General features: G+C 42.3%; 1 protein-coding gene across 3 annotated transcripts in view; it reads right to left on the bottom strand.

Annotated features, from left to right (window-relative positions):
* Positions 1–3,148: 3,148 nt before the first annotated feature.
* UBASH3B (ubiquitin associated and SH3 domain containing B) overlaps positions 3,149–25,749 on the bottom strand; it is a 126,716-nt gene continuing 104,115 nt past the window's right edge. For all 3 annotated transcript variants that reach the window (XM_063094116.1, XM_063094117.1, XM_063094118.1), the window contains exons 6-14: positions 22,931–23,139; positions 18,741–18,873; positions 17,276–17,396; positions 16,536–16,658; positions 14,910–15,002; positions 13,518–13,662; positions 9,051–9,157; positions 7,511–7,620; positions 3,149–6,308 (exon numbers count right to left, since the gene is read on the bottom strand). In XM_063094116.1, the coding sequence (XP_062950186.1) occupies positions 6,171–6,308; positions 7,511–7,620; positions 9,051–9,157; positions 13,518–13,662; positions 14,910–15,002; positions 16,536–16,658; positions 17,276–17,396; positions 18,741–18,873; positions 22,931–23,139 (1,179 nt within the window). In that variant the 3' untranslated portion in view covers positions 3,149–6,170. The remainder of the gene's footprint in view (positions 6,309–7,510; positions 7,621–9,050; positions 9,158–13,517; positions 13,663–14,909; positions 15,003–16,535; positions 16,659–17,275; positions 17,397–18,740; positions 18,874–22,930; positions 23,140–25,749) is intronic.

Raw genomic sequence — 25,749 nt, 5'->3', positions numbered from 1 at the left:
CTATGTGATCAGGGTGTGATCCCTTGGGGCATTTGGGTTCTTACAGCAATTATCTATTTTCTGGCATGTAGTATTGTATCATTATTAGCATATGGTATTAGGTATTTTATATTCATTACTCCTTTTGATTCTCACAACCATGCTGGCGAAAAATCTTTATTGTGCCCATTTTACAGATCAAATGAGTTTAAGGGATCTAGTAAGCAGCTAAGCCAGGATCCCAGCCCTGCTCTATCTGACTCTGGAGGTAAGGCTTCATTGTATAACAATGAGGTTCTTCTCCAGAGACACAGACTTTCTAGATTGCTCCAGTAACACAATGGCAACCAGCAAGCTAAATAAACCATGGCATCTTTTAATGGCCAGGAGCAAGCCATCTGGCTTTCACATGTTTATTTCTGACAAAATGAAGTATTCTATTTCTTCAAGAGGAAGATTGTTCTTTGGTCCTCTAACAACTTTCAAAAAAACCACACACACACAAAAATAAATCAGACATTTTGCTGATTTAAGCTTAAATCCAAAGTACACTGATGCATTTTCTCTGGATGAGCAGCAAGGGCAAAATGAGTTTGGGAATCTGTCAAGCAGAGAATAGCTTAGAACCAGCCAGAAGGCTAAACATAGCTGGGTCTTTTGTCAGATATGAACATTAGCTGTTGTGTTTCCTCAGGAAGTAAACCCTGCCAAAGTGGTAGATGGAATGAAAGTCTGTATTCATGTCCTGGGCACAAATTTGCATCCAAGGCTTATTTTAAGATCTTATTAGCTTAACATACCATTATCTCAAAACTGTGTTCTATGGCTTTTAGAAAGTAGAAACTAGTTTGAGCTGGATTTGCCTTCTCTCTTACCCAAATTCTTACTCTACAGATCATTTCTAGTGCACCTCCTTGAGGCAAGTAGGGGTGAGGGATAAGGCTCTGATGGGGTTTAGGGCACGCTACCCCAAAGTATGGTACCTTGGCATATTAAATATTTTAAGGTGAAGGAATTTGAGAAAATGACAGAAGCAGGAAAGTCACGCTGACCTTGTCCTGACCTTCTCCCCTGAAGCAGGTCTTAAACTTGGTAAGTTCTCTGACCTTCCCCTGAAGCAGGTTATAAGAGCCTTATGTGAGAGGTGCCCTCCCTATACCCGGAGGAAAAGACCGTCCTTATCTCTGAGGACACAGGGACACAGACAAGAGTGTGAACAAGCAGTTTGCCCTATCATATGTCTCCTTGACTGTTCACGTTTCATTAAACTAGCATAAAAATACTCAGGTTTGTTTAACCAGGTTTTTTTCCCCCTGGGTCTTCATTCTCTGTGAAGGCTTCCATGTCAAGTAAAAAATAAATTTGTGTGCTTTTCTCTTGTTGATCTGTCTTTTGTTAAAGGGACCTCAGCCACGAACCTAGCATAGGTAGAAGGAAAGGTATTTTGTGTCCCCTACAGTCTGCACATGGGACAACGGAAGCATGTCGGAGCTTACTTTCTCACTCATGGGTGGGTTTTCACCTCCCCAGTCTGGATGACTAAGAGGCTTGACGCCTAACCACAGGCACAAGAGACCACAGTGCTGAAGGAGCGTCCTCCCTCTTTCATCAGCAGCAAATGACCCTCTGGCTCTCTGAGATAAGAATCGCACTCTCAATAGACATTTACAAAATAATAATGACCACAGTAACATCTGAAAACATGATAGAATAGAGACCACTCAGAATTTAATATGAGATTGCTCTGGATTGACTAAGGACACATCTTTATTAAATCATCTATGAGCCATTTAAACAGAGATGCTCCTGGAATGGAATGACCTAATTACAGTAGTGCCATAGCTGTATCACAGGGGAAGAGCTCTCAGCCAGGAAAGCACAAATGCCCGGGGTAGTTTACAAGGAATTTGACAGTACAGTTAGATGTGGGTTTTGTTTTTTTTTTTTATAATTACAAACTTTTTTCAAATAAATACACCTGATTCACATAGAAAAAAAAATGATACAATAGCCTTATAAACAAGAAAGAAACTGGTATACTTCCCCCAAATAGCCTGTTTAGAAAGGTCTATGCATTTAACCAAAATGCTCTGGGATGGTGTTCCCATCTTGAGTGGCATTCAAAGAAAGAACCAGTACACATTTCCCATTATACAGATGTACCCTGTACAGAGTCCATGAATAGTTGAACAGCTACAAAATTCTGATTTTTGTGTGAGTCATGGTAGCTAAGTGGTACCATGTAAAATATTTGTAAGAACTGACTGATTGTATATGAAGTTTGACTACTCGTCACTATAATTTTAAACCTACTTACACCAAACCTAATATTACATGCATTTAAAAATCAAGTTATTTCCTCTGCATTTAGTGGCAATTTTTCCCCCTTCTCCTGAATTTTCATTATAGCTAGTCACTTTCCTAGGAAAATTCAGTATGTTGAAAAAGAGAAACAAATCCAATTTCTAAAAATGAAAAGCATCTGCCAACACCTAAGAAAATATCACCCATCACCTTTGTAAATTGAACATTAACCTAAATAGATGTTAAATCGCTCCTTTTCTCACTCTCCTCTGCTAGTCTCATCTCTCCCTGCAAGGCAGCCCTGTTAAACCAGTGCCTCTTCTTTCTCACACGTGTGCTGGATTACAATTTAAATGCAAATAACCCTGCGCCTTATTATCTAAATTCGTGCAGATTCGGTACAGTTGACTGTGCTGATGCCTGTGAAAATTAAACGAAGGTTCATCTGTATTCTAACACATGCATTACTTAGAGTAAATTCAAAAGAGCAATTCATCACTGCTTTTAAATGAAACACTGGAATTGCAGAGTGCCTAGGTTACGGTGGAATGCCTTTCTTTTATCACACAGGGAAGACTTTCTACAAAGGCAGCAAGATAGGAACTTCTCTTATTGTAGCTGTTCAATTAGTTCCCAATGACATTAGGTAATTAAAATAAGAGACTTCATTTTAATACGAATACAGCTAGTTGAGTGGAAAAGATACATTTACGGTAATGCTAAACACGACGGGAAGATAATCTCTATGCATTCCAAATACCACTGACAAAAATATTATCAACAATGATTTACCAAACTGACGTTACTCTGGAAGATATATTTTTTAAAATTTTTTACTTTTTGCAAAATCATCTTTCAAATATAAGGTTATTTTAAAATAATTCTTTGGTTAAAGTATAATTAAAATAAAAAGTAGAAACTCCTCCAAGCCTTTCACTACAGGGTGAAAAATATCCCCCTCTTTCTGCCATCAGATGGCCATTTAATCAGCCATTCAGATTCTGTGAATCTAAATGTAATGGAAAACACTGTAATCTGAACTCCATACTGGGGTGAAGCAATACGCTCCTACCTACCAATGCGGTGATGGTGAAGTGAGCCTGGGAAAATGAAACCCTCAGCTTATGCATTAAAATGTGCCAATTACTCCAGTCCACGGAGGAATAGATGCGGCACTTTAAAATCACGGAAAACGAAGTCCTATCTATGAATAATACTGGGGCATTAGCGGATTGATATGGCACACTTGTAGAAGCAGGAAACTGTTTTAGACTTTCAATCCCAGATTAAATCCTTTAGTTAATTTCATTTCACCTAGCATATTTCAGCTAACCTTCTAGTTAAGAAAAAAAAAAAAAAAGTCCTCTGAACAGGAAACCATTTGCTGCTTATCTGGCATTTCCTTCCTTTCTTTTCCTTCCTTCCTTCTCCTCCCCCAACACATCATTTGTTCTAATAGCATCGACCTCAGATCAGAAAGAACCAGGTTAATATTCAGGTTGTAAATATCAACCTATCATTTTTGTATGAATGTGAAATTGGGTATTGTGGTCTATTTCTTATATTACGCATAGATGCAACATGATTTCCAAAGAATTTCTCGGTTGGAGTTCAAGTTTAATTTTTTAAGTAGGTACGTGTGCAATGAGAATTGAATGTGAATTTAGATCATTTAGGCCACTTTGATAAACAATTTGGATAATTATTGCAGAGGAATAAACTCTTTCTTAATTATTCAGAAAATTATTTCAGATCTCTGCCTCTTTTTGCTCATGTAGACCATTGCTTAAGGCTGTGTCCATACTGGACTAAGGACAAAGAATTGTAGTCCAGTCAAACTGATTTATCAGGTCATCATAGGACCGTGACAACTGAGAGACATGGAGAGCATAACCTATTCTGTACTCTATTTTAGACAAGTGCAGACACTGCCCGGAACAGACTACTACAATTTTAAGGAAATCTGATGTGAGGTGTTTAAGCATTATCCTGTGCACTCAAAGCCATGAACACTTGTGGTGGATTTAATTATGGATTGGATTAAACAGTAGATTCATTTCATTGTAAATACCAGAAGAATGAATGGCAGCAGCATTACGTTAGCTGTAATGTGACTTTTAAGACCTTTAATGGGAGCATTTCCTTCCCAGACATTTTAAGGTTAAAACATTTATATTAACATGTTGGTCAGCACAGGGTTATGTCTATACCCAGAAGCTGCATCAGTGTTTGTGCAATGCTAGAAGAAATCACGATTTATTTCTTAAAATGTCAAATTCATGACACATTTCTCTAAGTGACTTAAAAAGATACAGCTAGAATCCTTTTTCTGATATAGCCAGCATCCTTCCCCTTCCTCTTATTTCCAGGGGTCATCAAATTCCTGTTTCAAATACAAGCATAGATTTATTTTCAGACACCATATGTTTTATGCATGTGGGTTTTGAAACACCATACATAGATTTGTTTTACGCTAACTAATGTTTTCTTTAAAAGGCTAAGATTTCACTTTGCACGCACATTCTACATAGTGAACTGTACCATCGCAGACCATCGTCTGGGGCCGTCAACAATCAACTAGTCACACAATTAAATAGACATTGATCACTGATGTTTTGGTTTGATTGTCATTTATTTTTCTTTTAAATAAACTCCCCCTAAATGCAGGAAGTAGTTGTAATGAGAAACGACAGGACATGGCTCTCCAGCTTTCCTCAAGTAACCCTACCTCCATATTTTAAATTATCATAGAAAAACAAACAAACAAAAAAGGCAGCACAAGTGCAGTCATGACTGTCATCATTTAAATTAGTTCCCTGACTTCATTACACATACCTGGTATAATTGATGCGTGTGTGGGCGTTCTGTGATGGTTGACATGTACTATAAGTGTACAGCAACCTGACCCTTGATATGGTCTGTAAAGATGTCCATATTGCACAGAATGAGCTTCTTCCTGACTCAAATAATGTGTATAACATACATCCTTTCAAAATGTCAACATCCTTAACTAGTTAACATTGTATATAAGTCTAGGGGCAAAGGCAAGCAAATGACGGTAATATAGAAGTGCCACGGCTCAGGCTACAACGCAGGTAATCCCAAGTCACTTTATATTTTGTAAGTTTTCTGCACTTACACTATAATACTTCACACATTTATCTGATCTTCCTCTTGAGTATCCAAAAGTGCCTTGGGGAGCAAAAGCTCTTTGTCTCCCCATTTCCCAGCTAGAAGCAAGGGAGAAGGGCCATAACAAGAAGGGCCAGCTACTCTAGAGAAAGTGTGGCACCAGGGTAAATGCTAGAGTCCTCAAGCAGGTGTCTTGAGCCAGTGACACTGGTGTATGAGGTCTATGGAGGGTAGAATCTGATGTGTAACCTAAAAACAATTCTGTGCAGCGCATGTTTTCTAATAACCTTAAAAGGATTTCTCAGCTTGGCTTTGCACTGGAAAATGGAGTTCAAAAGAAAATCCCATCCCCAAACTGGCAGCTGAATGTCCCCACAGCTAGATTCTGGACAGGCATCTTCCTCTTGCCTCCCTCCTCAGAGTGGGCCAGCAGTTCTCTCTGGGGGAGTGGGGCTCCTTAGGCACACACAGACGGAAGGAAGAAACATTCTCTGTTACAGCAGGTGCCCCGATTTAGGAAGACAATTCTCCAAAGCCATGTTAGCTAAGCAAGAGTCCAGAAAGAATGATTTCTTACCCTGAATCAAGTCTTTTTCTCATTTACACAGTCTCATCATAAGAACTTTAAGCATGAAAGGAAATATGCTAAATTATTCTGAGCTGTCCACTTAGAATATGGTGTGGATTTTTCCACTGTTACTAAACACACTAAAAGATACTTCTCCAAAAGGCCATTTCTTATTCACGCATGTGGTTTATTCTTGCAACAAGGTCTCTCTCCAGTTGAAGCCCCCAGTTGGTCCATGGGTAAGAGGAAGGATGGGAGGATCTGTCAGCTGCCATATTCCAGTTTCTCCTAATTCTTCACAGGAACAAAACCCCAGGTATGGGATCTGAAGCAAGAGTAGCAAAGAAAGGGAAAATAGAAGACAGAGGTTTAATGCTTTAACTTTTACCTAGACACAAAGTTGAGGTGGCCTTAGAGAATAACAGATAGGAATGAATAAGGGCTTGGTAGAAGTACATCCCCTTCAAGAATCAATAAAGAAAATGAAATAGGTAAAACTGATAAATTAAATGGAAGAGTATTTACATTGTAAGAGGATTCATCAAAAAGATCCATTAAATGCTGAGCTCCCCTAGCGCAATTAAGTAATTGATTATAGATTGCTGCTTAATAGGGTGGGAGAAAAGAGGATAAAATTATATAATGCTAAGGTGCCAGGAGTTAATTCCTAATTGCAAGTCAATTTAAAAAGGCAGCTCAAACATTTCTGAAATTATACTTAGACACAATGGAAGATTATTCAGTTTTTAAAAATTCATTTCACCCCTGCTTTATTTTATTTTTTGCATGTGTGTCTGTAACATTCAAAGCTGACATTAACATTCAAAGCTTCCTATCTTCAATAGTCATGGCAATTTCAAAACTTACTTTTGTGAATGTGTCCAGAGCTACATTCATAAACAAGACAAAAATCCCTGCCCTGCAGCAGCTTACAGACTAAATGTAAAGGACAGATGCATAAATAAGCTTTTTTAAAATGACAGAAGTATTTCAATTGTGATTGCATTGAACCAGGTTCTCTGGTGGCAAAGAAAGGAAGTATCTAACTTGCCTGAAGGGAAGTGTGTGGGTTTTCCGCTGACCAGAAAACCTCTCCCACAGGCAGCCTCGTGGACTTTCTGTCTTGCTGCCTTGTTCCTGGGTTTGCATTTCAGCCCAATCGTTTTAAATTGTTGCTTTCCTCAGCCTACCTGCGAGGACCTCTCTGCCAGCTAAGCTGTGTTTTGGACTCACCTCTGTTCATCCAATCCAAGGTCCCTCAGGGAAATTCAGACATTTGCTTAGAATTCTTCACTGCTTCCTAAATTTTAGCTCTTAGAAGCTAACACCTCTTTTTCTCTTACACCAGGCCTAATAAAGTGCCTTACACAGAGTGCCACTCAATACATCTCGGTAGAGTGAATCAATAAGCGAATGTTCCCAGCTCATTGTAAACACACGCTTCAAAGAACTTAGCTATCAGCCGGTCACTGCATGGTTATACATCTACCAGCCACAGCGGGCCCCATAAATGCAAGAATGAGTTACCTTTCGGACCATCTGTACAAAGTCCTTGGAGTTCTGAGGTGACAACCCCTGAAGTTGGCAGGTACATGCTTCAAGGGAAGATGCGTGGGCCACAATCAGAATGTTATTTCCTGAGGCAACAAGGCAAGGAATGGGAAGACCGTTTTCACGAAGACGTATGTAAACTTTGTAAATTCTGGAAGCTAAGTGTCCTGGTGACGGACAAATATACTCAAGAAGAACACAATACGACCAGGCAAAATTGCAATATTATGAAAATGCTTTGTTATTGTTAAATTTTTAATTGACAGCCTAACTTTTTTTAAAAAAAACTTTTCATCTTAAAATAATTATAGATTTACAGGAGGTTACATGCACACACACACACATATACATACGAGGGTACTTCAAAAGGTTCATGGAAAGATTCGTATTGATTCTATTTTGCACAAACTTTTTGAAGCATGCTCATACACACCAGGGAGGTCCCATACACCCTTCACCCAGCCTCCCCCAAGATAACATCTTATGTAACACTGCCAAACCCAGGAAATAGACACTGGGACAGTCCACATGGCTTATCAGATGTCACCAGGTGTGCATGCACTCATCTGAGTATATGTGAGGACACAGTTCTATGCAATTCTAACACAGGTATAGCTTTGTGTAACTACCACCACAATCAAGATTCAGAACAATTCTGTGTCCGCGGGGCTCTCTGTGCCATCCCTTTTAATACAGTTTTAATGCTGCCACTGTCAAATTGTGAGCATTCGAAACTAGTTTTAATGCTGCCACTGTCAAATTGTGAGCATTCGAAACTTTCTGGTAATAGATGATGTTATGTGTTGCATATCTGTATGGTAGTGAGTGGCTTATGAGAGAAAACTGGAAGGTGGGAGTTATCTGTAATATCCATAATGCCCAGGGCTATGTACTGTTAACATTTTTGTGTATATATAATTCCACTCTTTGCTCTATGCACATAAATATTTTAACTTAAAAAAATAAGGGATAAGAATATGTACAATCTTTTGCAATCATTCTTTTTCACCAAAAAATTGATAGGTAACGATCAGTCCTAGATATCCTTAAATATTTGAGTGCAGCATCTAGAAAATTCAACAGCAAACAATCGTGAGCCTTGTAGAACACTGCTCTTGGTTGGTGGTAGCAGGTGTGTTTGTGTAGGTGTGTTTGTGTGTGGGTGACCATGCTCCTGGATCAATTACAGGCAGAATAGGTGTATGCTGGAGAACTTTTGGAAATTATAATAGGGAATCTCCTTCACAGGGAGCAAGATGAATAGCTGTAATGAAGAATCTAAGTCATTAAGTACAGTAACTACGTGTGGTGTGTTCTGCTGGAGTATTTACCATTTTAGGTACTCAGAGCATATTACAAATTTAATGTGAAAGCATCTAGAACAGAGTCCAGAAATCTATGTCTCTCCTATTAAGCCAGGCAGCCAAAGCAAGTTGGAACATCTTGAGTAGCTTGTTACCCATGATGGAGAAATGATCACATGTTTAAGTAGGAAGTCCAAAATGATACCACCTACCTTTGCCTTTACATTCGCTTATTATTTCTTTTGTTACTTGGAAACTTCTACTGATATAAGTGTCATAGGATTCCGAAACCACTAATTTGCTGACTGGAATGTGAGGTCTGTAATAGAAAAATGAACAAAGGAAATGAAAACATTTTGATCCTGAGACAAAGCGATCGATCTCATGCTAAACTTTTATTTCAAGACCTTCCCAAAGTTCTCATATATCTATTTGCTCATTTGCCTAGAAAGGTGAGAGACACGGGTAAGAGTATTTCCACTTATATGAACGTGAGGTTGAAATATACAGAAATAAAGGCTATCCATACGGTGTCACAGAGACCAGTTAAAACATGAGGCATTCAGCACATGTTTTACTCACAGGATAACATATAAGCAGTTTGACTAATCTTACAGACCATCGGTTATTGATGGTCTATCCCATAGCTAATAGGAAGCCAAATAGAGTTTAGATCTAACTATTTAGATCACCAGGGATTTCCCAAACCTCTCTTCAGGAGCCTTACACACGATAAGCAGCAAAGATAGGTTTTAAAAATAGATGTTAGGTCCGTGTGACTTGTGAGCTTATGAAAATTTCACCAGTCTGTTCCTTTTCTTTCTCTCTCATTTTAAACACAGATCATATAGCCAATAGGAAGAGAAGCCCAGGAGACATAAAGATGAAGGGAACACAGTTTCTGTACTTCAGGAACTGTCTGCGTGTGGATGGGGTGGGGCGACTATCGATGTAAATGATCACTATGACACCATCAAAGGCATTTAAGAGAACAATCAAAGCAGGGCCATCCTGGTGACCCCACACATCTCCAGACCCGGTCACCAATGCCTGTGGGCCCCCCCTGCCTGCTTCTACCACCCTTTGCTATCTAGAGTGTCAGTGTTGTTTCTGATCCATGAGATGTCTATCTTGTTTTTGAGTACAACTGTGTCATTTAATGTTTCTGTTTTCTTATTGTATTAGTCAGTCTCTGTTGCTTATAACAAAATATCTGGAACTGGGTGATTTATAAGAAAACAAAATTTATTGTTTATAGTTTCTGAGGCTGGGAAGTCCAAAGTCCATCTGGTGGTGATGACAGTGACCCAGGGGTCTCACATGGCAAGACGGTGGAAGCAGAGAGAGTGAGAGAGCCAGAGAGACAGACTCTCCCTTTTAAAGCCCTCAGAACCATGCCCCGGACCATCATTTTTAATCCATTCACTACTTCATAGTCCTACAATCCAATCACCTCTTCAAGACTTCACCTTTCAATTACCATAATAGGATTTCCCACCCTCTTAACAGTCACAGTGGGGGCTAAGTTTCTAATACATAAAACTTGGGGGACACAATTCAAGCTCCAGTGTGTTTTGGAGGGATGTTATTCAATCCACTACACTTATTTTATCTTTCCTTGCCAGGTCGTTAGGGTATGGTGGAGGTGGTGGTAAATTCTCAAATAGAATTTATGTGGCATCTTGATCAGAAAACATTACTACTACTACGATGAGTACTAAAAATTTTATTTACTGAGAGGTTCCCACATGTGGACTATGCACAAGCGCCCTACTTGCATTCTTTTGGTACAATCCTCCTTGCAATCCTTTTGTAAATCCTGAGTTTACAGAAGATAAAACTGAGGCTCAGAAAGGCTACAGCTGCCTTGCCTACATTCACACTGTTGGCAACGCTTGGAGTCTGGATTTGAATCTGGTTCTGTGATCTGGTCTGTGAGCTTATCTTCCATACTGGACAGCTTCTGAAAATGTCCTCACCAAGGTCACCCTTCTGTGTTCTTGGGCTTACTGTCCAGAGAGGAAAGATGCTGTTCCCTCTGAAGGAGCTTGCCCCTCTCTGACATTCTCTCAACTGGCATGTTTCTACTCGGAATCTCACAGCACTTGGGGGACAGGTGGAGACATGTCTCACCACTTGTTAAGGCTGTACCTCATTGTTCTGTAGCAAACTCTTCCTCCCCTCTTCTCTCCCCATCCCCATCTCTCCCCCAGTTCTATTACCATTTACATCATCTGGTCCCCCAAGACACCCCTCTGCCAAGCTGTGACAAAAGGCCACTTTGTATGGCCAGGGAATCATTTCAAGGGCGAGCCCATATTGTGATGTGAGAGAGTTATGTAAGTGAAGAATGGGATAGATGCTGGGGTCTAGTTCCTTCTGATCAGTTCTTGCCTTTGGCGTCTCCCAGCACCTTGAAATTGAACCTGTAAATGTCTCCTTTGCCTAACCAGTCACAATGGGCATAGGCCAGAGTCAAAGCTTTCTCACCCATCAGCAGGATGTGTCACGCTGCTAGCACACCTGCAGGGCCCTTGTACTGTCCCCAGAGTCAGGTGGGCTTCTGACCACCCACTAACCCTAGAACCCAGTGCTCCTGGGACAATATCCTCCCCAGAACTCTCTCCACCCCACCCTGCTTTGGTCCTCTGTCTTGAGCCACACACCAGAGTTTGATTTGTTGCCCCCCAACACTCCAGATCCATGCTCTCCCCACAAATCCCTAACCCCCTCCAAGTCAGGCCCTGTTCTGGAGCCCCACCCAACTGATGTGTATTTTCTTTTTTTTCCTGCCTTACTCCTTTGGCCCAGCATCCCAAGACTGGAGCTGCCTTCTCCATCCAGCCCCTAGGCTGGTTTTGCTGCCTGTATATGATGCTTAGATACTAGTCAGCAGCCTGGTTAGTTTCTCAAACTTGACTTCTAGTCCCACCTCCCTCCTGCTCTCTGCCCGCCCTTGTTGCCAGGTAACAGGACTCTTTAAGCAGAGCTCCCTTGACCCATGCTACCCCAGCTCTCAGGGCTTGCCCCTCTGCCCATCACCACGTGCCTTCAATCATTTGGGTACCAGCTACTTGCTTCAAAGGGCCTGGTCATGTGGCATCATTCATTTCATAGGGAGTCTAATTATAGGGCTGGGTCTCTCAGTGCTTTAACTTTGGCTTTCTCAACTGATTTACAGAATTAGAGGCTTCATCCCCCTCCCTCCCTCCACCCCCAACAGAAAATGGTTGAGTTGAATTTTGGGTTTCTGAAGAGGATAAGAAAATCTGTAGTAAAGACTGCCCTGATACCCAGGTTCTGGGCATTCATCCTTGTGCTTGCCCTACTGCTGGGGTCTGTTTGTGCAAGCAAGGCTCCGCTAGGATGATTCTGGAGACCTCTGCAAGTTGGCTTGGAAAGCACTACAGAATGCACCAAAGGGGGATGCTGAAGACACAGTTGGCTCTTGTTGGCCTGGGTGCGGCCATGTGGTGAGTGACAAAAATCACTTCCCCAATGTTGGCGGCCCCTTGCCCTCTTTCCAGGACAGAGGCATGTTGGCTGTTGGCATGGGGACAACAGTTTATTGCGATTTCCCCCCAAAGAATAGAAAAACAGTGGCCAGAGAGGGTATTGAACAAAATGTGAAGTGTATTAGTAGGGAATCCAATTGATTGATTTAATTTTATTTTTGAGGAATGCTAATTCCTTTAAGGCAAGAAGAAGTAGTACATAATTAATTAATGGCATTATCTGAGGTCTTATTTGCAGAGCAGAAGAATGAGTATGAAAACAAAGATATTGTCTCCTGCCTTAGCCAGGAGCTCACCTTGCTTCATTTGTGGTTTGGGTAGATATTTGAAGTGAAAGCTCAACAGATATCACAAGGAAGAAAGTTCTGCTTATGTTGGTCATTTGTTTCAAATTCTGCCCTAAGAAATAGGAGCTTAATTCCCCACTATAATGGTCCCTCCTCAAAGAGATTTTACAATGCCTGAGTGGATTTTTGATCATTAATGTAACTATATTATTATTGGTTAATTTTTAACTGTGTACATGCAGATTATTCACCTCTGAGCAATCTACAAACACTTTTTTTTAAGTCCCAGTACAGACAGTCTGGTCTAATGGAAAAAGCAAAGGAACAGGAGAAGACTATAATGCAGAATTACAGTGCCTGACAAGCAGGTTAGTTGTCATTCCTATCGTTATTGCATGGTCACCAAATATATAACTTTAGGCAAGCCACTCGAACTCTCTCATATGTAAACGTGGTTTGCCTATATTCTGAAGTTATAGAAATCATGAATGAAGATAATAAAGAGAATTAAAAGTGCTTTGAAAAATTAAAAGTGAAAATCCAAGGCAAGAAATTGTCATCTCCTTTACCTCCCAACAAGGAGCTGAACTGCATGGTCAGTAGTTGGTGCATGCTCCTGGAATGCAAATGGTTTTATGATCACATGGTACAGATAATGAAGTCAGGAAAATCCAACCGAGGAGTGGAGTGGGGAATATAATTCACACTAATGCTAAACACAAGGCAATGACAGCTTTGCTCCAGTTTTGGTTTCTGAAGTCATAGCGTGTCTGCCACCAGTAGGAACAACTGCCTGTAAGATACATCCTCTGGCCTGGTGAGAGTGTGGAAAGTATTTCCACATTGGCCTCAGGAGGCAGCAGTTTCGGAGGGTTACCTGTAGGTTGTATCAACACTCAGGCTTGCTGCAGCTAACTCTGATGGAGATATCCATGCAGGTAACGTGTTGCCAGCCACCCATTTCGTCCACTCAAATAAGCCAGGCTCTATGCGGATCTTCAAGTGACTATCTTGTTGTAAACCTTAGAGGTAAAATAAAATGAAGATGAAGGAGTGTCACCATGTTCTCAGTGGAAAAATAAATTATAGGCCAACTTGTTACAGAAATTCTGAATAAATTAGCTATTCTCTTTTGTCTTGGGTGCTGTATGGAGCTAAAGGAAAGTGGAAACATGTGGATCTGGACAGGGTTTTCAATTTTTGTATGTTACAAACACAAGAGTTTAATATCCTGTCCACAACCCCAGGATGTATGCCAGCTCTAAGTGGTATCTGATTTAAGGGGAAAAAACACAAGTTATTATTCATATAACTTATTCAGTTCTATGGCTATTATAATTCCTCTTTCTAAAGTAAATTCCATGATTATCTTACCAAGAAACTTCAGATATTCTCTTAACACTCAACTACTCTACAATAGCTTACATTGTATTTGAATATCATGTAAATTATTCATTTTCTTATCAGAAAACCCAGTGTTGAATATTACATGTATGAGTACATGGGTCCTGTGTTTTATTGTAGTGCAATTACCCTCAGAGTCAGGACTGTCCCTGCTTTGCTCTCTTTACATTGCATGTAGCCCCATTCTTCTGTGCAAATTTGATACATGAACACCTTCTGGTAGTGAAGAGAAGGTTTACTTAAGAATAGAAGACTTAACTATACTGTCAAATTCTTTGTTGTCTTGTTTATTCCTGGCTCATTGGTTTGGTATAAGTGAACAGGTTGACTCTGTTTCTTTCAGTTTTCTTTCCAGTGAAATGAGAATGGGGATGCCTGTAAGTCAAACTTGCACAGATTTTAGGGTGAAAGTTGAGTATCTTTATAGCAATGGTTCTTTTATAGTCTTTCCAATTAACTCAAGAAACAAGGATGATTAAGATTTGAGACTTCCAAGAGTACCACTCCTGCTGGAAACAAGGCAAACAACAGATCAAAGCAGGGGGAAACTATTTGACTGTTTAAGTGTGAGGAAAAGATCACTCTCTATAAACTCTAAATATTTTGCAAGCCTACAACTCATCCAAGAAAGCTTTAAATTCTCAAGAAAAACAGTATTAGTATACTCTCTTTTATCTGGGTTATGCTACGAGAGTATGATTTTGTGTCTTGTGCAAGGTTGTCTTCTGAAAGAATTGTTGCTAAAAATTCCAGGTTCGAAGCTTTCAATTGGCTAACGTCCCAAGACTTTAAGATAATTTGGATGTGGGGCTGCCTGGAAACAGAAAGATGAAACAGTTGACTCTAGTCAACCTGAGAGTCTTACCTTTCAAGATATTTTGTGCAGTCTGAATGCAGCGTAGGGATGGGGAGGAATAGACGTGATCAATAATGGTGTTACTTTCTAATAAGGCTTCACCTGCAAAGAAAACCAAAGAAAAGTCAGTCTGATGGATTTACACAGCCTCAGCTTGATCCTCCTAGCGAGGGGTGCCCCGCAGACCCTGTAAGCCTCTCTTTCCTAGTGGAGGCTCATGAGGAGTCAGTAGTGTCAGTCTTGTTTCCAGCAATCCCCTCATCAGTGTTTCTATGCCAGAGGCCAAGCAAGAGACCCCTTCGTGCCTTTTTCTTTCCTTCTCTCTGGTGCTAACAAGAGGTAAAGTGTCCCTCTAGGAAAGACCTAGAAGCAGAATAATGCTCTGACTTCAAACAAGATAATGCTGTAACCTCTATCTTGTGATAAAGGTGAGAGGGTTTATATTGTGAAAATTAGGCCTTGTTTTAATTTTATTCTGTGCCAAACAAAATCTCAACTTGTCATGTTCTTGGGCACCTGAGATAAATCCCAACACCTGATACTTCAACACTTTCCTTGTGGAATCCACTTCTTTTCTCTACCGGATAGAGTCCAAGCGCCTTACAAGGATGATCAAAGTCTTCCCTGAACATGTCTTTATCCGTCTCACCAGGCTCATTTCTTGCCCTGCCTCATCATTTACACTGTAGAAACAAGACAGGCTTCCCCTGTGCTTTCAATGCTGTTTCTCACTTATGACTTTGTTTATGTCATCCTTCCCACTGAGAACGCCCTCCCTCCCTCCTGCTCCTTCTCTGCCCCACTCACTTCTATCGCAGGTCCCAGCTCACCTCTCTTCCTCTCTTGTATGTCTTTTTTGTGTGTGTGCTCTCATAAAACTCTATGCATAGCTCTATTACTAAGTATACCATATTGTATGATATTTATGCATGCATAAGTTTATTTCCCTGAGGGGGGGGACTCACACTCGGGTCCCCAACATCTAGCCCAGTACCTTGCACAGAGAAAATGATCAATAAATATCTGTAAAATGACTGAACAAGACAAGGTGCTGTCTCTGCATGGCAGGTAGGGAATGGGCCTGCAGAGACCTGAGCATCTGAAAGTATCAAGTGGCCTCCATAAATTCAGCAACTCCAGGGCTCTCTCTTCCTTGCCCTCACCCTATTCTTTTTTTTTTCTTTTTTTACAATTTTGCCATTTTTATTTTATTTTATTTTTTTGCAAAGTACATTTTTTATTGGTTATGAATATTCATGAGATGCAAAGCTGATTGTCACCACTCATGCCCGAGATGTGATGGCCAGACCTTGTCCTCTTCTTAAAGCTATGTTGGCAGCTGCTGTGGTCTTGAACTAGAAGCTGACCTGTTCGCTACACCAGTGACATAAGTAAACCCAGCCTGACCTTCCCCGTCATTGGATCGTACGCTCTCCTTGACAGGGACCACACCTTGTTCTCTTTGGGAAACCAATCCAGTGCTGAGCACAGTCTCCTGAACCTAATTGTTCTGTAATAAATCCCATTTAGATTGGGAAAATATATTACTTCTAGGAAAGTTATAGAAACCCCCTACTGGCACCAGTCTTTGAAGGAGGAGCCAGGACACCCTGTGCACCACTCCAGGACACTTACCCACTAGTCTTGCTTGCATACATCCGAACACGGTGATGGGTGCATCTTTCTCGTAATCCCGGAAGCCACCGCTGCGCGGAGGTAAGCTGAGAGGCATGTTCAGGTTGGTGCGTATGTAGCGGCCTGGGGAAAAGAGGGTCAGACAGGGGCTACAGGAGTGTCTCGTTTCCTTAGGACTTCCCTTGCTGATCCTGACACTCTCTCCACCTCTATTCCTCCTGACCAAAGAGACCAAACTGAGCTGTCTGGAGCTGATGGAAAACATTGAGACCGACATTCGGTAGAGTGACTTGGAATCCACTCTTCCATTCTGCTGACAAAAGTGATGAAAGTCGTTTCTAAGTGAAAGTAACAACCAGACACTCTAAAGCAGGTGGGATTCTCTGATAAACAAGCCTCTCTATCTTAAAATGAAAATGGAACAAAATGAGCCAAAGCCATTTAATGGAGGGAACTCTGGCCATGGGATCAGGACATGTCTCTGAGGCTGACTTTGCCATATGACCGTGGGCAAGACATCTACCTTCTTTGGTCCCTGGTGCCCCAGTTTAGATAGTAGGAATAAGGACACTAACCTCTTCCCTCAAACTCAAGACAACGAGGAAGGACTTCCAGATTACAGGCATTTTCTATAGCACACAAGCCCATAAATGACTCCATCTGGATAAATGTAGCTTGACTATGCCCCCTAGAGGCCATGATGGGTATGCCAGTGCTGAGTAGGCCAACAAACCACTTACCTTTGGCATCAAAGCACTGGGACAGCCAGTACTTCCCAAACACCACATCCATCCTCTCACCGTGCCGACATACGAAGAGGCATCGCTTTTGAGGGCCAGGCTGGCTGTTGACCCTCAGGGGCTGCAGAGAAAAAAGAGCTATTAGTGAGGAAACATGTGGCAAAGTAGGCATGTCCTGGAGCCAGGTGCCAGGTGAGCTGAGCTCTGGTACAAGTTCTGCTGAGGTAGGACCTGGACAAGCCCCTTAACTGCCTTGGATTTAAGTTGGTTTATCCATAAAATGAGGGTGGGAAGACTCATCCTACAGACCTCACAAGTTATTTTGAGGCTTAAATGAGATAAACAGGTGCTTTGCAAAATAAGAAGGTTATAAAAATATTATCATTGCTGCTGCAGCTGTCATTAGAAGGAGTAGAATTTGGCCAATACTAAAATATGAAGGTCACTTGAGTTACAGCTCAGAGACACTAATGTAGTGATAGTGTCTAGTGGGAAGCTTCTTTCCCAAAAAGGACACTTCATCAACTTGTTCAGGGAACAAGGACTTCTGTTGTCACAAATGTGTCTGCCTCATCTCTAAAGGGTAGTGTTCAGACCACATGGCCGTGGTCTGCTCCAGCAATGAGGCCCTGTTTTGCCTATTCTAATCACCACGTGGGCTCTGTTGTCTGACTACATACACATTGGTGTTCCCAGAAATGGTTCATGAAGGACAACTGCCACCCTCTGGGTGATGAAATAGGTAACTCTGGTCAAAGGAATGTCCAAATGACTTTGGTGTCTGTAACTGCTGGGTGGAACCTTACAGATGTTTCTACATTCTTCTTACTGACACAGTCAGCAGTTCCCAGTTTCCTCAGTGTTCCTAGGTCAGCGTTGGCCAGCACTTTACATTAGCTTCTAGTCGCTCTAATAAGGTTAATATGAAGAACAGTGGCAGGAAATGTCCCATATGTTTCCCTTAATTCAAACCCGGGGATCCAACCAAATGGTCTGCTCTCTTGATCCTCAGCTGCTTGAACTTTCAACTTGCCTTTGTCTATGCTGTTTAACGACTACTCCCCACTCCCGCATCTCCAACCTTTCTTGGAAAAGCTAACATATATGGAGCACTCACTATACGCCAGCTATTGTATTAACAGCCTTATTTTACTATTTCCTTTAATCTTCATGACAATCTACAAAATAGATATAACTATGGGCGTTATTCTTACTTTAGAGATAAAATCTTCTTCTCCTCTCTCTGTGGAACAACCTAGACTCAGGTGCTGGATGTCACTGTCAGTCCCACTCATCTGGCTCTTCCTCACCTTGAATTTATGTATCTCTTTTATAATCTTGTGAACTTTCTCCCCGAGAGATCAGGGACCCATTGGAGGCAACGAGGACAATGCCTCATTCTTATAAATAGGTTCTCAGTCAACCTGAGTAGAGGTGAGGATGGGACCCTGACGATCAGCCTCACCTGCATGGGCTGGCAGATGATAGTTAGGGGCGGTGTCTCCCCCAGTCCCTGGTCCTCATACTGCCGTCTCTCCAATGCTCCATCACCAAATGTGAGAGAGTTAGATGATGATGTATTTAAGATCGAGTAAGACCTGTGGAGGAAGATAAGGAGATGTTAACTGCTCTGGTCAGGAGTCATCAGCGCTTCATCCTGGGGCCCATCGGGAGTGTGGGAATGGGCACAGAACACTCTCTGGGTAGTGCCATGGCTGGGAACGCTGAGCGGGGGGCACCCCATTCCTGGGGAGGAATATCTAGTTTTACACTAAAGTTAATAAAGCAGGAGTAGACGGATTTCCATACTGAGAACAGATGTGTCATCCCTGTGGGCAGAGATGGGGCACAGTGATTTGTGTTTATTAGGATACCACGGGCGTGGCTGGCACCAAAGGCATGTTTCATAAGGAGGTATCAATTATGGACCATTGTTTCCAGCTATTTTTCTGGCTCAAAAGAAATAAACAGTTCCTATTGCCTTTATTTTTTTCCATAGTAATTTTCATCTGAAGTGAAAGAGAGACAGAGGAATGTTACCACCTCCACTACTTTTGCCTGTGGCTCCGCATGGTCAGGGAAACTTCAAGGCCATTATCCCCTATTCCACCCTCTTCAGTCTCGGAACCCTCTCTGCACCTCAATAACACCTCCAGCAGGATGATTAAAGACAGAAATATTGTGGAGCAGAGCATTCTCACCAGATGTTTAGAGCTGTGAGCCAAGAACTCTCATTTCTGAGTGTAATGCTATAACTATGGAAACCCCAAAGAGGTCTTGCTGAAAGGAAGAGTCAGAACATGCCACGTTTAAATTATCGTGAATAGTAAGACCTCCAAAAAGCTTTATCTAATAAACATTGCTATTTAAATATGGTTTTTAGGCAAATCCAATGAACCTCTTTTGTATCTCTGTGTAGCGTCAAGGGAAAGCGTTTAAATTTTAGATTTCTTGCTTCTTTACAACTTGGGTAGCCATATGTCCCAGTCTGCCCAGGACAGTCCTGGTTTGTGTCCATCGATCCAGCAATCTGTCCAGTTTAGCACCTGTTCTGGATTATTCATTTTTAACACTGTATAGTATTATTATTAGAATTTTATATTTGAAAAGAGCTTTTCATATTCATCAATGTAATAAAACTACCTGTTTAGTAAATTTTTTTCAAAAAATTATAATTTTAATATTTTAGCACCCCTTAATTCTCAGAAGTGGTCCTTTGTTGGCGATACACAGTAGACTCATTGTACTTATAAACAAAGGTCTCAAAAGCCTCATAACCTGAAAAAGTGATTTTCAGTCCTTGTATATATGAAAATCACCAGGGGACCTTTAAAAAATACTCACGCCTGGGCCCTACACATTTTGATTCACTAGGTGTGGGGTGGGACCCAGGGACCCATCGTTCAGCAAAGCTGCATCAATAAATCTGATGTGTAGCCAGATGAAACCTGTTATGGTAAAATTAAAGTAACGGTAGCCCAAGGAAATTTTGGTCATTCACACAGTCTAGTAGACCAGCTATTCTCCTTTACTTTAAACTGAGATTTTTCCAAAGATCACACAATTAAAGAAAATTCAGTTTTACTGTCTGATTCATCAGAGCTTCAGGGCCCAGCATGTCTGGTTATCTGGAATCGTGCTGACATCTTGCTCGTACATGTCTCTCATTTCTTTATTTCAGCTATGAAGACACGAACAGGATGCCTTCTCTCCCTCCTGCCGCTCACTTGGCAAGGAGAACACCAGCCTCCTTCCCTTCTTCACTGTCATTGTAATTAAAGGACCTGACTCACTCTGGGACAGCTTGGACTGTCAGTTCCAATAAGACAACAGTCAGATGCTTTATGTTGAGAGCAGTGTAGGAAGGAAGCCAGGCCTGACACCGGAGCACCTTCACAGGCCCCAGGGAGGTGCTGTCTCCTCCCTATAACACACTAGGCCTGTGATAAGCCCAGAAGGGCCAGGTGGCTCCCCGCTGTAGAGCACACAATGGGGCTTCACCAACTAACAAATACCTAGAGATACTCAGAATCAGGCAAGACATGCAGTGAGGATGGCAGGAAAATACTTTCTTAGGAGGGACTCAGAGAGCTGAGAAGCGCTGGATGGGGAGGGGTGTGAAAGGTCATTGACTTGAAGTCCCCACTTGCTGCCCACATGCCACCTGGGTCATACTTGAGCACCGCCCCTGCCCCAGGGCTCTTCCTCCTGAGTCCATCTTTGGTCAGGGGTGGGAGGAGCTCTGTCTCACAGTGAAGCTGCATTCCACCTGCTGGAGTCATTTCCACCTCTGGAGTTAAATAGGTAAGTGCACTTAGTTCATCTCTAGGATTGCTTTTGTGAAAGAGGCATTTGATCTGATGGGCATGTATGTGAGAACATGATCCTGACATTGATCCATGGAAAGCTTAGCCCTTTCTTGCAGTCTTCACAACACTGCAGGAGGTCAGTGCAGTTATTATCCCCGCTTTACAGATGAGCAAACAGAGGCTCCAAGAAGTAATGTAACTTGACCAAGGTCACACATCTAGTAAGGAGGAGAGTTAGAATTTGAATCCCAGACTGTTGGAATCGAAACTCAAATTCTTAATTACAATGTCCTAATGTCTAACGTTAGTGTTCCCCCACTCTCAGCAGGGTTGGCTGCGGAAGCTGATAGTTTAATTTCAGACATGGTTCCCAGGGAAATAAAATCAGTAGTAATTCCTCACAATAAAAGGAGACGACACGTAGACCTCCCTGTGATCCCTGACAGTCACTTAGGTTCACCACCCCTCAGCCTGAGCTCTCGTTTAGGGCAGAGCAGGCTCTGTGGGGAGGCTGTGAAACGGGGCAGCAGGGCTTCTCACGCGCACTCTTCCCCACTTGGAGCCCGACTTCTAAGAAAGATCTGGGAGCGGGTCTTCATCAGGCAAATAATCCTCTAGTTCTCAGCTTACTCACGTATATTTTGCTTTTCCTGTTTTTATAGGGATAAAATGGTGACTTTGGAAACCTAACTTATGTATTTTGATTTTCGGAAACGTCTCAGAAACAGCAACTGTCTGGGGAACCTGAGGCAGCTTTGATCCTCTGATTTGTGCCACTAAATGCCAATGCTTGTGGGGTGGGGTAAGAGGTGGAATGGAAGGGAGAGGAAGGAAGGCTGGGGGGGCTATTCAGGAGGAAAATGTTCTTTCCCTTCTTTGGGTTTGTGATCTGTCTGCTTGTTGCTCACGAGGGTAGGGGACCTTCTTTTTTTTTCTCCCTCAGGCAAAACACTCACCGAAATCGCCCCTCTGGGCTTTTCTTTGCCCGCGCCGCGGTAATAACAATGTTAGCCACCATGCAGCTGGCGCTTGCCGCTCCCGCCTCTCAGCTATGTTGCCACATGGCAAAAACAAGAGGGAGGAAAAACAAACCAGCAGGCACATGCTGGCGAGATGCCTGAGTGTGCCAGGGAAGGACTGGCTCTGAGCTGCTCAGATAAGAACAGCAATAGCCTTTGTTGCTATTTTCTCCATAGGGACAAAGCTGGCCATGCGACACAGGCCACTCTGAACACCGGTTTGGAGAAGCAGTAGTGAGGGGTGGGTGGAACGAAGACTGGGGGACAATGTGCCCCTTTTCAATTTGGCAGTCACCCGTTACCTTAGACACAATCTCTCTTGTCTAGGCACGAGTGTGCCAAGACTGGGGACTTGCTCAGGGTCATCTAGCAAGTGAGGGGTACAGTTAGGGCTCCTGGCCTTTGAAACTGCTTTCAGTGTTGGTCTGGCTGGCATAGTAGGAATCTGCCCAGCTGCCCTGGGGAGTCAGATCACCCTGAGTAATGACCCAGGACCAGGAGGACTGAAGCCCTAAAGTGGTGAAGACTCAACATTGGGATGGCACCACCCTCAGGCAGAAGAGATGGACCCCCAGGCAGTTTTGGTTTCGTCTCTGGTCAGGAACTCAGGCAAACAGCTACATCAAATGAGGCAGGCAGAGTGATGTTTCCCATGCCCCAGTCAGCTCTTTCCCTGGAAGTCTGGAACCAATACAGCCTTCTGCTCCATTTACTGTTACTGCTGCCCAGTGTGTCCAGGATCAAGTCCACATGCCCACTACCTCCTCAAAGTCTGCTGTAGCAATATTCTTTAAAAAGCAGCAGGCAAAGGTCTTTGAGTTGCTTACCCATGAAAGATCCAGGTGCTGCATTCATCAGCCTTGGTAATGTAATTCTCAGGCAGGAGTCCAGAACAGCCGGTGGTTAAGGATGTGCCGTAGATCCAGCCCTCGCTGGTGCTGGTCTGCTCCATGGGAGACATGAAGATGAAGTCCCCAGGGACCAGCTCCAGCTCATCGTCATTCTGTGGGGTGTAGGGGTAGATCACCTGTAAGGTCTGAAATAGGAAGAGAGAAGGAGTGAGACCCGTGTGATATTCTGAGCGCTTTGAGGGTGGACTGTGTGTTCTGCTAATTTAACAGTGCACACCTCTGGGTGGGGACATATGAGGAGCCCCTGGAGTCTGCAGGCTCTGAGTAGATTTGGATTCCAATCAGAAAGCACTTCTCTCTTCAAGGTGTGTGTGGGTGTAGCTGGCACTACTGGGTGGTTCCAGGCTTTCCTTCACTTCCCATCAGGATTTAGATATGGTTTTTGGAAATTCGTGTCAAAGCCCATGGGCTCTCCAGTCAACAGCTGCACAAATGGACTTGGACCTAGTTTTCCCTGCTCCATCTGCTGGGACAGGCACCATAATAGACACTTGAAACCAGCTTATGGGAAGAAAGTCTTCCATGTGGGGGTTACAGATCAGCCAGGTGGAGAGACTCTCCTATAGGAAGGGTTTGGGAATAAAGTATTCTCCTTTCTGGGTAACTTAGTTTTTTAAACAAGACACAGTTCCTGCCTTCAAGGAGCTTTCTTTAAACCTATAGTTTTAACAAACTGAAAGAAAAATGTGTTTCCTAGACATCAGTGTGGGTGTCAGCGTGTAACCAGCTTTCATTCCTGAGCAGATAAAGAACATATGTTCCTTCTCTGGGCTCAGAAAAAGCCCCCAGGGCCAACCACAGGCCATGCCACTTGTCTGATTAATTCCATGTTTTTTTCCGCCTTCCTTTCCTGGTATACATAAACATCACAGGCATAGGCCTGAAGGTACTTTAGAAAACACTTATTTTACTATATTTTTAAATTAATAGCAAGTGACCTCAATAGTAAGGAAAATATTTCCTATTCTATTTGTTTCACAAGGGACACCAAGATACAGAATCCTTTAACAGCTTTTTCTGAGGTTCCAAAGCCATTAGTGGTAGGCTAAATATTCTTCAGATTTGTAACTTTGGCCTCAGTTTTCTCATCTGTAAAATAACACTTGGACTATAAAAGTTAAATGAGGCAATCTAAGAAAACACCTTAGGACAGAGCCTTGTACACAGTAGGGCATAGTTATTTCTACTGAACCGTGGTGCCTGATCTCCCAGGTGATAGCCATCCTTCTAGCCGACGCTGACCCCTGGACCTGGGTAGGCCTAATCAGCTTGCTGGTATCAAGATGACACATCAGAACATGTTATAAAAAGAGAATTTTCTTCTTGAAATCTCTAATAATAAATGGAACCAGAAAAAGTGTGTTTTTCTCAGAGGATGAAATTGATAGTGCACAGGACTTGTTTGTACCACTGAATATATCTGCTTGTCCTTTTATGTAGGGTGGCTCTTTCTTTCCCTGATTCTGACTCCAGCATCTTTCGGTTCTAGATCTTCCTGCTATCTGATTGCTTCCTCACTTCTTCTCCTGTCCCTCTGCCTCATACACACCAAAAATACTTTTCCAAACAAGCCAGAAAGGTTTTTTAATGGGTTGTTAAAACAGCTTAAAAGGGGGAAAAAAAACCACGCAAGAAATCTCTTAAATCTCAAAGCTTAGTATTTGATGATCCATGAAAAGGAACATTCTGGAACACTTTTCTGGAATTGGATGGAGACAGGCACCGAGTCATAGGGAAGCAAGCCTACACTTGTGTTCCTCAGATGCTCACGCACAGCACAGTCTTGGCCAAGAATTCCTTTGGACTAGCAGTGCCTTTCCCTCAAGAAACTCAGTGCAACTTCAGAGAACTCCTCAGCCTCCTATCACATGGGGGATGGTATCTCTAGACTATCCCCAGGGAAATCAAGGCAAGCAAAGGTTGGAGACAATATGACCCAAACATAGAGTAGGTGGACAATAAATAGGTTTGATTTACTGAATGAACAATAAAAGAATTAAGGTATTGCTGCAAATCTAAATTATAACTGGGACCCATGTCCCCACTGCCTTTTCCCACTCACCAAAAGCACATACAAACACTTAGCCTCAGTTTGAGAGATATCAGGACACACACCTACTCTGTACGATATTATACTTACTCTTTTGTTTTACGATTAGCATCTGCTTGTAACTTGAGTCATACTTGAGTCTATCTTAGGTATGTTTTTCCTCCCTTACTATACTGCAACTAAATTCACCGTTTGCTGACAATGGCAGTCGCTGCCTGTGTGATTGTAAGGACTGAACTGCATTGCCTTTGAAGCCTTTTTTATTCTTAGGAACAGTGACAGCTGCAGCAATGTTTTGATTGCACCCTCCCTGTGCTGGGTGTTACGTTAGGGCCTTTCCATACACCCTCTTACTTAGTCCTCACAACAGTCCAGCAAAACATTATCACCATTTTACAGATGAGAAAACTAAGGACTGGAGATTTATGGAAGTTGTCAAAGCGAATCTAACCACTGCTAAAGAGATGGAGCCAGGATCTGATGCCAGGTGTGCTAGATTCCAAAGTTTATGCTTTTTTATGACTCTGTCTTTCCTCTAGATGTCTATTGCTTGGCATATAAAACTGGCATGGTCCAATGTCATCACCAACATGGAAGAGCCTATGTGAAGTACAAACAGGCGTTTGGAAGTCCAAATCTAAACAGCAGAGGGATGAGACCTTGCCGCTTTCCTGAGCATCACTGT

The sequence above is a fragment of the Cynocephalus volans genome, chromosome 4 (genome assembly GCF_027409185.1).
Source record: "Cynocephalus volans isolate mCynVol1 chromosome 4, mCynVol1.pri, whole genome shotgun sequence".
Taxonomy (NCBI): domain Eukaryota; kingdom Metazoa; phylum Chordata; class Mammalia; order Dermoptera; family Cynocephalidae; genus Cynocephalus; species Cynocephalus volans.
Note: the sequence above shows the minus strand (reverse complement) of the source record. Positions and strands in the feature narration are given on the sequence as shown.